Source organism: Oncorhynchus clarkii, chromosome 3, assembly GCF_045791955.1.
Source record: "Oncorhynchus clarkii lewisi isolate Uvic-CL-2024 chromosome 3, UVic_Ocla_1.0, whole genome shotgun sequence".
NCBI classification, from domain to species: Eukaryota; Metazoa; Chordata; class Actinopteri; order Salmoniformes; family Salmonidae; genus Oncorhynchus; species Oncorhynchus clarkii.
The window spans coordinates 30,378,228-30,390,647 of record NC_092149.1 but is presented as its reverse complement, the minus strand read 5'-3'; the positions used below and the strand labels follow the sequence as shown (position 1 = coordinate 30,390,647).

The window sequence follows — 12,420 nt, the reverse complement described above, 5'->3', positions numbered from 1 at the left end:
AACGCATGAAGAGGAACAACTTTACGCACAGCACACCTGCTAACACAATGAAGATAATTCTTCTACTCATGGTATTTTCCCTCGTTTTGGCAACTGTCCTCAGCCAAAAAATCTATTTTGACGACAGTTGGAGAGAAGACAATGAAACGGTAGGACATTTCTCTCAAATTGTCAAAAATATGTTTGCCTATAGTGTCATTGTCGAAATTAAGATTTAAAAAAATGTTTCAGCACTGTCCCTTACATTTGGAAATGTGGACTATTTAGGAAGCAGCCACGGGCAGTGATAGGCTTCATAATTTGCTTCTCATGATTAGCCTAGGCTACATTCAAATGAATAAGCTAAATTGTGTATTTTATTTATTCAGAGCAAATGGCCACAATCTGAGCAATACAAAGAAATCCTGAAAAGAATGACTCGAAAACCTGAGTCACGCAAATTCTTTGGTCTTATGGGGAAAAGAGGCTCTGGTATGCTAACTACTTCCTAATTATAATTCAATATTTTAAAGGACATGTATTCTATTTCTATAAAAGCTCATCTGTATTTTTGCTTTTTCCCTTCCACTCTTTGCAGCAAAATCCCAGGTAACAAGAAGAAGTAAGTGTTGCATGCATTAGACATGGTTGGCAATGACAATTTCAATAGCATTTAACTGAGGCTACTAGTATGAAGATATCAATGGGATACAAGGCATAGATATCCTATTAAATGATATAATTATATATGATAAAGGTATGAACACCACTAAAGTGTAACTGTTCTCATGCCATATACAATTCCTGCAAGAGACTCTCTGGTGTGTAATGTCAAAATGGGATTACTGTGGGAGATATACTTTTTTCAGTCTGAAATAGCCCTACTCTCACCTCTTTTCCAGGGCAGAAATTTGAGTCTTTTGTTGGACTGATGGGTAAAAGGAGCTCAGAGGAACAAGGTAAAATACCAGCATTTAGTGTATCTGACTCATTCTGAATGATTTTTTCTTTCTCTTAGGACATACTGTTGATTACTGTTATTCCTGCAGGTTCCTTCTAATGGATCTTCAAAGCAGCTACATACAACTTTGAATCAAAAGAATCAAGTGTGAACCAGGATGCACTGAACGTGTTTGCATGATTGTTTCAGTCACGTGTGATGTCCAATATTTTGAAAACATTTTGCATCAAATTAAACAGTACTTGCAAAAATTGCTTTAGACAATTAAGGAAGATGCATATTACTGTGGTGTGAAATGTCAAATCTTTTCAGGCAAATAACCTGTTAGTGCTCTGAAAACATTCATACATATTGTGCATGTAATGTGGCAGAATACTTACATCAAAAGTAAAACCACTAAACTGAGAAACGCTGTATGAAGGTGGAGACATGGTGCAGACAAAGCAGATGAATAAACTACAGAGCAAAATGAGTATCACAATTAAACTGTTTAAATTTCAGTAGGCCTACTGAACGTAGTAATGCAGTATCAACATGCATCTCTTATCAGAATTCATTACATTACAAGTCTATTACATGTTTATTAAGTGACTTTGTACAATACAAATAAAAAAAATACAGATGAGTACATAGCCAAAGCAAAATATGGTGTTGACTTTCCTTTCCCACATAATCTGATGACACGTGGAGTTACAGAAATATTCCTTTCATTTATTTTTGCTCTTTGTACGACTACTGAATGTATTTTGAACAGTCAATCCTCTTCAGAAACTGGTCAAAGCTTCAGAAAAATTCTCCATACAAAAAAATAAACATTACTTTAGCTGGCTCGGTATATATAAAAAATAAACTAACTGAAATATAACATTTATGAAGTTAATGGTGGTCCAAGGCTAGTGAAATTTGCTAAAAACAGAAGAAAGCATTACATTTTGGAAAAAGCTTCAGCCATAACAAAACCCAAGGTGCATTTTACCCTCCAGATTTCCCATTACTCCTGTTGAGAGACTGAGACAGTCGTTTCGTGTTAGGCTACATTGCATGGGGAGCTGTTCAGTATGAGGTTTATCTGTTACACTTTACTAAACAAAAATGATTTCGTAAATGCCATTTCCTTTTCCACATCATTGAAGATCTTTTGTGCATGTAAACAAATAAAACCACTGAAACATGATTGTATAACAGTTCATTTTTTTGTTGTTGCTCTGCATTAAACAGTAGACATCAGTTGTTAAATAGACAATGCAACCTTGGGGGGGAAGGGGGGGGGGGGGCAGTATTCAGTTATATATGGGTTTGGCCTGTCTAAGACAGTAAGTTTCATGAAGGTAAACACATTCCTTGGAGAAGTCCACAGGCAGCTCTCTTCCGGTCATTGTGACAGTACATGCAGACCCAGCTGGGCTGTACATGAGCTTTGGTGTTGGTTTGGTGCCACACACAGATGTCCGAGCTGGCAACATTGGCAACAAGTACAACTTGGTGTTTCTGCAGACTGTCTCTAAAATATCTTCCCCTTCTTTTTGTTCTTTTCGAGAGTCCTGTAGAGGAGAATAGTATTTAAGGCAATAAAATGACGCAAACATTTACAAACAGTGGTTGAGGTGACTATACAGTGACATCTAGTGGGATACGCTGGTATTACGTTCTGCACAGACCATTGTGTCTAGTTTAGTTGTTTTCTCTATCCAACAGACAACACTAAATAGAGCTACTTTAGTAACAACCAAAGTCACCACTACAGTTCAGGTGCGTGACAGTGTTACCTGGAGGCATCCAGTCTCTGTTGCTCCAGGCGCTGATTGGTCTCCCAGTTGGCCCGGTCATCCTCAAACTGGCGTCTCTTCTCCTCCAGCTCCTTGTGCTGGGCCTCCAGATTCTTCTTCATCTGCTCATGACGCCTCGAGAGCTGCAGAAGAGACATTTTGAAAACAAATTGAAAAGGCATGATCACAACTGTATGACTCACTGAAAAAGTGAATTGTTGCTAAGACTATCCTGGTTAAATAAGTGTGCATTTAGAAATGTAGCACTTCAGAGAGAGGGGCAGTGAAGTTCCACACACGTCATTAAACACTCACTGTCTCACTAAGACTTTCAGTGCATCAACACCCACCAAAAAGTGACAGTGTTCATGCATCAGGAAGTAAGAAGTCAAACCATACGGTAGAGGTCAGTAGTGTAGTAAGGCAATGTGACTGATGTTACCTCAGCCTCGGAATCTTTCAGCTTCTGGATCTTCTCCTTGACCTTCATCTCAAACACCTGTTCCATTTCCATCTCCATCTTCTTCATCTTGGCCACGTGCTCCCGCCGCTCCTCCTCCATCTGGGCCAGGGGGCTCCTGCAGGGTCACACACACGCATGCAAACAGTCAGACCAGTCCTACAGTGCACCGACCCCCTCCATCACACTGGAATAATCCGCACAGTAATGCCACCCCCATTTTCCTGCAGGGAATTGGTACATACAAGGATCTATGCATGAAAGGAACGGTAGGACCCAACAATATGGCGACTGAAGTGTGGAAAAGCAGAGGGAAGAAGAAACCCAATTTGCTCTGGAGCAGGGGACTCAAAGACCAGCACCAAGCAATCATGGAGCTGAGTTAGCTAAGCTGTTAGCATAGGCTAGTGAGTAACTGTAGTGAAATAGTGGTGCTTTGAGATGTTAGCTTAGCTAAATGTTAGTAAACGCAATTGAATGTGAGAAGAAGCCACCAGTCCAACTACGCTAATTACATTTGAAGTATTTGCAATGGCATATTTATCAATTCCCAGTTGACTTCTCAATGTTGGCATCGACAGAGTTCCTTGAGACATTGTCCGACATAAGGGGGAAGAAAGGAGAGAAAACTGAACTGGGAAAAAGAGAACCCAGACTAAGGAACACGAACAGGGGAGGAAAAATATATAATTGTTTTTTTTTATGATCTAAGGAAACATAAATTGACCACTTACATGCCTTCACCTGTGTCATGTCTAAAAAAACAGAAACACACACACACTTAGCATGCTGTGATGAAATCATGCACTACGACAACGGAAAAAAAAGTAACGGACTGACCGCACTAACAAAAAACATGGACTAAGAACGAAACATCTCCTTTCTCACGGTAAACAAGGAAAAGTTCAAAGAAACAAAACTACTTTTCAAGAGGCATGAAACGGTGTGTGCAGTAGTAGCATGTGTTTGGTGCGTAGCTGTGCGTTAGGAATCGCAGTGTGTGAGGGTCTCTCAGTAAAGAGCTAAGATGCTGAGGGTGGTTGGTGTACATAAAAGGGTCTTAGGTGTGAGAGCAACAGTGTGGAATTTAAAAAGGGATAGTTATGGATTTTGGCAATCATGCCCTTTTCTACTTCCCCAGAGTCAGATGAATTTGTGGATACCATTTTTATATATCTGTGTCCAGTATGAAGGAAGTTGCTATCTAGCGCAATGCTAACTAGCGTAAGTGCAATGACTGGAAGATTATAAGTATAGACTACCAGCCATTGCGCTTACGCTAGTTAGCATTGCGCTAGATAGCAACTTCCTTTAAACTGCACAAAGAGACATAAAAATGGTACCCCAGAGTTCATCTGACTCTGAGGAAGTAGATAAAGGGCCTCATTGCCAAAATTCTGAAGTATCCATTTAGGCTGTAATACCTGCATTTGGAATAATGGCCCTATATTGGAAAAAAATACCTCCAAGAACACTACAACAATAACATCCATTTATATACAGCCTAAATATCACATCAATATGATAAAACATTTCAGATGTCTAGTAGATTATCTGTCAGGTAAAATATGCCATTGATCATTGACAAAGAGAGTTAGGCTATGCCTAATAGAGAACCGTTGGTAGCTGTTGGACTCACTTGGTCGACTGTTGACCCTTGACCCTGTTGTTGTCCTGTCCGTTGTAGGTGACAGCCGCCAGCTTCCTGCTGCGGTAGTTCTCATAGTGGACGTTATTGGTCACGTCCTTCAGGTCCTGCATGTGGGTTCTGTATGCACACAGAAAGACAGACAAAACAAGTCTTAGAAACCTAGCAAGTTGATACTATGGTCAATGTGGTTGACAAAAAACAGCATTGTCATTTCCCCCATTTTCTATCAATTGTTGTAACTTCATGTTTCGAGTCTGTACCTGATGAGCATGTCTCGTAGGATGGTGAAATCACAGTGGTCTCCGTTCTCAACTGCAAGGAAAGACAATCAACACATATTCAAACCGCTCTCCAGAAGGAGCCTCTTACTAATCTCCCATCATGCCTGGTACCTTCTGCCACTCCCCATGGGTACTGTCGTCCTCTGGTCCTCTTCCCGTTCACCTCGATGATGGTGTTACTGCCCACCACGGCCAGGGGCAGACGGTCCTGCAAGCAAAATAACACAATGACGTGTGAGACGTGTGTGTGTATATGCAACAGCCCTTCCAGAATTTTGTGATAGGCTAATTGTGGGCCAAAATATTTGGTTTTGCTGCAGGAATTCAGATATTTTACACAGCAATTTGTGATGATTTTGGAAAAAAGCTTGACATGCTGCTTGATTTAACCATTTTATGCTGTAAAAGTGAGTTATTGGTTAAAATGTCCAGCAGTCTTTTATTTTGTGTGTTTTACTGTTTTAGGTGGTAATAGTGCGGTGACTGGGAATTTGCACGCCCTCGCACAATAAGCGGGGAATTGTTGATTTTGCAAAAACGAATTGCGACACCCATTCCAATATCCAGGCGGGACTGATGTAGCTAAGTGCCTCACAGTTTAAATGGCTTAAGTTCATTGGTTCATAAATAGTTGAAGTTTATTGGTGCATGCATGGTGTTTAAATCTACTCGCAGTACATGTGTGTCATACCTTGATCTTCTTCACCAGTTTGTTCTCCTCCTCATCATCCGTCTCTGGGAACTCATAGATCTGGATTTTGTGCTCCAGGATTTCCTGCATGATCTGAGGGAACGTTCAGTATGTTTTATTAACAAGGACCCCAATGACAATCCAAAAGACATGTGGGACAGTTCTTTATCATGTGGTATCAACTCCATTCAGACTGTATGAATGTACTACCCAGAGGAAATTCCGAAGGCATCATCAGAGCAGTATGTGGAATAGGAAAAGGCCCATTCTGCCCAAACAGTCTATTTCTATCTGCAACAATCAAGTCTTCGTCTGTGTGGACCCTTGATGCCCCACCCCCAGACAGAGCCCACTGACCTGCTTCTTGAACCGTTGGCACTCCTCTGGGGTGAGAGTGTCTGCTTTTGCGATCAGTGGGATGACATTCACCTTCTCATGCAACCGTTTCATAAACTCAATATCCAGAGGCTTCAGTCTGGAGGGAGACATGACATAACATTAATACCATAAATGGTGGGGTATGGGTACTGATGGACAGAGTGCACTTTACACTTCTGAAATCTTAGTAAATCTTAAGCCCTCCCCCTTCATTCACACTGTCTGACCTCTCTCCCTACCACCTAGACTCACCCGTGTCCCGAGGGGGCGATGAAGTAGAGGCAGCACTGCACTCTGCTGTCGGGCATCAGTCGTCTGTTCACCCGCGACTCACAGTTGAGGAAATCCTCAAACTTGCTGTCTATGTGGTCGATGACCGGCTGCCAGCTGCGTGGTACATACAGCCACAGGGAGGAAATAAACCCACACACATTGAGCCAAAACGGTCACAACTTCCTGGAAACCTGTTCGCAAGCTATGAGCTGAAATGGCTGTCAAATGGGTCAAGATCAATGCATTGATTGGAGCCAAAATGGAGTTGTCAAACTTTGCGTACCAGTTGCTATTGTCCACAGCGTCGCCGAATCCTGGGGTGTCGACTATTGTGAGCAGGAGCTGGACACCACCTTCCTTTACTAACACTTTGGATTGCTCCACCTGGGAAATACAGAGTTATATTAGCATTCAATAGCTGTCTTGTCTAAATGCATACTGGTTACTGTTCATATTTGGTGTATGACAGTGAGATAGTGAACAATACAACTTTCCTAAGAACTGTCGTAAGAATATAAAGCACTCACTACACCTCTGGCTGTTTAACAATGCAGGACCCAATGCGTTCAGCAAAACGCTGTCTCCACAAGAGGGTGTTTGCAACAACACAGAAGAAATGAGCATACTGCCAATCCCAATGAAGGGAAAGAAGAGGACCAAAACATCCTCTCAGGAAGACACCTTGTCCCCAATTGCGTAGCACACATCGAGGACAGTGGGTGACTATCATTCTAGCTGCATGTATCAACATGCAGTCTAACACTGTGTTATTACCTAACTATGCAGAGGAACCAGAAAAACAGACGAGGTTCTGTGTGGAGATAACGTTGGGTTTTGGAGACCAAGTTTCTCTACTAAATGACATCCAGTGCCTTCCCCTTGCCATTTTCCACATTTTGTTGTGTTACAATTAATTATTGAGATTTTTTTGTCACAAGCCTACACACAATACCCCATAACTTCAAAGTTGAATATTGTTATTCACATTTTTTTAACAAACTGATTAAATAAAACGAAAAGCTGAAACGTCTTGAAACGTGCAGTGAATTTCAAATACAGATTCAACCACAAAGACCAGGGATGTTTTCCAATGCCTAGTAAAGGGTACCTATTGGTAGATGGGTAGAATAAAAAGCAGCCATTCAATAGCCCTTGGAGCATCGTGAAGTTGTTAATTACACTTTGAATGTTGTATCATGACACCCAGTCACTAAAATGATACACCTAACTCCGTTGCCGGAGAGGTGACTTAAAACAGTTGCAGCATTTAAAATGGCTGTGATCGGAGAAAACGGAGGATGGATCAACAACATTGTAGTTACTACACAACACTAACCTAAATGACAGAGGAAGCATGTACAGAATACAAATATCCAAAAACATGCATCCTGTTTGCAACAAGGCACTAAAGTAATATTGCTAAAAAAAATGTGGCAAAGCAATTAACTTTTTGTCCTGAATACAAAGTGTTGTTGGATTTGCCCCAAACACATTACTGAATTCCACGCTCCATATTTTAAGCATAGTGGTGGCTGAATCATGTTATGGGTATGCTTGTAATCATTAATTAAAGGACTGGGAAGTTTCAGGATAAAAAAGAAACGGAATAAAGCTAAGCAAAGGCAAAATCCTAGAGGCAAACCTGGTTCAGTCTGCTTTCCACCAGACAGATGAATTCATCTTTCAGCAGGGCAGTAACCTAAAACAAGGTCAAATCTACACTGGAGTTGCTTACCAAGAAGACAGTGAATGTTCCCGAGTGGCCGAGTTAAATCTACTGAAAATCTATGGCGAGACCTGAAAATGGTTGTCTAGTAATGATCAGCAACCAATTTGACAGAGCTTGAAAAAAACATTTAAAATAATTTTAAAAAGTCAAATTTTGCACCATCCATGTATGGAAAGCTCTTGGAGACTTACCCAGAAAGACTCACAGCTGTAATCGCTGCCAAATGTGCTTCTACAAAGTATCGACTGAGACACAGGGGTGTGAAAACTTATGAACATGCATTTCATTTTCAATACACGTGCAAAAATGTACAACAAAAAAAAAAACATCATTATGGGGTATTGTGTGTAGATGTGTGCGAATTGTTTTTGCTTTCATTCATTTTGAATTCAGGCTGTAACACAAAATGTGGAATAAGTCAAGGGGTATGAATACTTTAGTCTGCTCTTTATCGCAGAATGTGTTTCAAATTCCAAGGCATCAACACGGAGGCAAACTAACATGGTCATCAGTGGAAGAAGAATATTCAACAAGAGAATACAGGACTGTTAAGCAGAAGTGTTTTAAACTACCTGTACAGTCTTTTTGACTCTGTGCGAAGGCCCAGGGTATTCTGACGAGTACAAATCTGTTAGGAAGAGAGAATTGATCAACGTGGACTTGCCCAATCCCGATTCACCTAGAAAAAAAGAGAATAAAAACAGTTGCAGTAAAACAGAATCTATTTATTTTTGATCGTAAAGCCTAATGACAGTGTTGCTACATTAGGGTCAGTGTCATTTTAAAATGAGAGAATCAATGCAACTCAAATCAACATACTGGCCTAGTGTGCACAGTATAACACATAGCTATCTATACCAGCAAGAACACACCATTTAAAGATATAAGGGAACACTGACATTATAAAACATCTAACCATACATGTTGAAAGCAGGTACATCCCACTGTGTGATAGCTATTCATGAGACTTTAGAGGCATCCAATGGTACTATAGAAGCAACGAATAAAGCCCAGCCAATAAATCCCAAAGGTCATTGATTGGGCTATTGACATTTGTCCAAGACGACCATCCATCTGAATGATTGTGTAGGGCTAGGACAACAGCTCCTATTCTGAACATGGCTAGAGAATGCCTTATCATGCCGGCTGCGTGGTCTTGTTTATCTAGTTTGGCTAGCCATTGTGTGCCTGGTTTCCATGCTCCTGGTGAATGAAATCATTAACGCAGTGGAAATGACCACTGGCACTGACCTCAATCGTCAACGAGCTGCTGTTTACAGGCTACAGTATTGGGAGTTGAGCGCTACCATTTCTGTGTTGAGTGATTGCACTTGACAACGTGCATTTCAATGCCCATCTTCATACTCCTGTGAGTATGAACGGCTAGTTTATATCAACACACCAGTGTTTCCCAGGTAACGGAACAGGTTGGCGTGCTGCGTTCAGCGAGGCATAGTGTGCTGTGCCAGTCACTGCTGATAACGCCAGCCCTTTCTCACACTATCAGTGACATGGGCTCAAAGCTCCTCAGGACTGGGTAGAGGAGCTAGCTCTGCCTACTGCTGAGGCAGAGTGTTTGTAACAGTATACAAGACTGATATTGCTGAATTTGCAAACGGTCAAACTATCAACCATTATTTTTTGCTATAGATTTTGTATTAAATGTACAAAAATGTATACAAAATCCACAGCAAAAAATGAAATGGTTAATAGTTTGTTTGCTAATTCAGCAATATCAGTCTTGTATACTGTTACAAACACTTTGCCTCAGCAGTAGGCAGAGCTAGCTCCTCTACCCAGTCCTGAGGAGCTTTGAGCCCATGTCACTGGTAGTGTGAGAAAGGGCTGGCGTTATCAGCAGTGACTGGCACAGCACACTATGCCTCGCTGAACGCAGCACGCCAACCTGTTCCATTACCTGGAAAACACTGGTGTGTTGATTAAAATTAGCCTGCTTCACATATGCAAAGTATGCATCGTTTGTGATGCGTTCGCATTCACAGAAATAGGACTTTAAAAATCATATTATTATTCTCATTGCAGCAATCAGGCTGGCGAAATCTTCAAGGCATTTTTGGGCCCCAACAGCCAACTTGGGCACCATCCAACACATTGCCTTTAAAGGACATTTTATACAGCAGGGTAAATCATGGTGACTTGTTTAAGAGGAACCCCGTTGCATGTGAGTGCCTGGCAAGGCAGGCATGTTTAGATAGAATGACAAGTGTAGCCTAACTTCTTTAAATTGATCAATGATAAACCCATGAATGGCTCAGAAAGAGGCTGTTGAAATGCGAGACGAACTATTCTTAGCAGTGAGGGAGAAATTCTGCTATGCCGACCACAGGAAATGGTTTGACCCAAAGAAACATTTTCCCTCCAAACAGTGACTGATTAGCAAATTAAGGTCCTGGGCGAGTTCAACGACCGCATCTAAGTACTTCAACGGCACTCTTGTATTTTTGATAATACTGCGCAATGTTTAATAAATCAATGCTATTTTAATAGGCAGGCAGATGTGAAAAAAAGTCAAATGAGAGAGGTTGACTGAGAGGAGGTTAACCACACACACGCACTTTGCTTGCACATAACTGTGGTCACACACACATTCCTGTCTACAAATTTAACTTACCATATACAGCCTTACCTGGTCAACTGTATTGTGTAAACTGAAATGACTGAAAACATGACTCGGTTGAACCATGACCTCAATATATGAATAGCATTTTCTTACCCACAACCATCAGGGTGAATTCAAAGCCTCTCTTCACTGATTTTCTGTACACTTGATTGGGAAGGCTAGCAAAGCCCACATACCCCTCCAGATTCTTTTGTTGCTGGAAAGTAACATACCAGCACAACATCATCACCACCACAGCTTTTGCAATGTTATGTAACAGGCCTAGGTTTACTTTAAAATTAGGATAAAGTAATTCTGATAATCAGGCAAATCAACATCAGCCTAACTGACCAATCCATCCATACTTACAGCTGTTTTATGGAAATAATCATGTGATGTGGTCCAACGTGAGGTAAGAGCCAAAGGAGAGAACACATGCGACAACAGTCAATATCAGCAATAATCCTAACAAATAATTATTTTTACAGAATAAATTTCACAAACTGGAAAATCTGGGGATAAATAACATGTGCTTAGGCTAGCAAGCATAACATCACAGAGTTGGATACTATGATAATGTTATTCACTGTTGTTGGCTTCACCATGGGGTATAACAGAGTCCAATCTCTGTTGATTCCCTTAGCCTTGGACTGTTGTTCAAATGTTTTCAATTAAAAGCCTATGTCGGTGCGAAATTATCGTTCAAATTGTATGTCTTCTTTATGTCCATGCAAGAAACGTTCAATGCGTCATATGAGTGAGATCACTATCTGTACACCAGTGGAGGCTGGTGGGAGGAGCTATAGGAGGACGGGCTCATTGTAATGGATAGAATAAAATAAACTGTCAAACCTTGTTTTCATGTGTTTGATACTGTTCCAAATATTCCATTCCAGCCATCACAATGAGCCCGTCCTCCCACAGCTACATGGAAAATGTAACAAATCCTTCTTCACGATCATGCTAGCTAGTGTGGTTTCCGTTTCAGTTTGCGGGTCAACTGAAGGAAGTGGTGAGAGGTGTACACTCATGACTGCATGACAAAAATGTGTATCTTTATCACAATTTAAATAGCCCTTCTTTAATAAAAACCTGACTCACTTTCACTTGGTCCTACCCCAAACCAATTTGAAAAGGCAGACACCCAAAGATACCCCATCTTCACACTTGACTTGTCCTTAGATCTATCCATGGTCTGAGAATCTAACTGTGTTGGCTTGAGCGAGTGTTTATCATCATCTGTCCCCTTCCCTCAGATTATCAGAACATACGCTGGTTTGCTGTTTAACACTATAGGGTGTCACACACACTTCAATCTATTTTTCAGTGTCGAACTCGTGGGGAAATTAAGTGTTTGAAATAGCTGAAAGTAAATACATTGCTTGACGTTGTTTTGCTAGCTAACCATTAACAATGGCTTGCTTGGTGAATACTGGGACAATAATTTAAGGGTAAGGACTTGGTGTTAGCATTTTCTGAATCGTAGGCTAACAAGCCAGCTGGCTAACGTTAGGTGGTGAACATGACGTTATCGCCACACACAGGGGGAAAAAAAGCTAGCTAGCGTTACTTCGATGGAGTTTCCTTAACGAACACCAAATACATAAAATTAGACATTCGCTTTTGGAATG

General features: G+C 41.0%; 2 protein-coding genes across 3 annotated transcripts; one reads left to right on the top strand and one right to left on the bottom strand.

Moving 5' to 3' along the window:
* Positions 1-5: 5 nt before the first annotated feature.
* On the top strand, positions 6-1,090 carry LOC139405893 (protachykinin-like). Its single transcript, XM_071148336.1, has 5 exons — positions 6-149; positions 369-471; positions 578-601; positions 882-938; positions 1,029-1,090. The coding sequence occupies exons 1-5, from the start codon at positions 6-8 to the stop codon at positions 1,037-1,039; spliced, it is 339 nt and encodes a 112-aa protein (XP_071004437.1). The 3' UTR covers positions 1,040-1,090.
* Positions 1,091-1,501: 411 nt separating this feature from the next.
* Positions 1,502-11,000, bottom strand: LOC139392848 (septin-7-like). 2 transcript variants are annotated; one of them, XM_071141158.1, is made up of 13 exons: positions 10,904-11,000; positions 8,742-8,848; positions 6,724-6,824; positions 6,420-6,554; positions 6,147-6,264; positions 5,790-5,882; positions 5,210-5,306; positions 5,078-5,129; positions 4,806-4,934; positions 3,901-3,921; positions 3,149-3,284; positions 2,707-2,849; positions 1,502-2,481 (listed from the first exon to the last, which is right to left on the bottom strand). In XM_071141158.1, exons 1-13 carry the CDS (start codon positions 10,911-10,913, stop codon positions 2,442-2,444), a joined length of 1,182 nt encoding a protein of 393 aa, XP_070997259.1. In that variant the 5' UTR covers positions 10,914-11,000; the 3' UTR covers positions 1,502-2,441. The 2 variants fall into 2 exon arrangements, with proteins under 2 accessions (XP_070997259.1, XP_070997266.1); XM_071141165.1 differs by lacking the exon at positions 3,901-3,921.
* Positions 11,001-12,420: the final 1,420 nt, after the last annotated feature.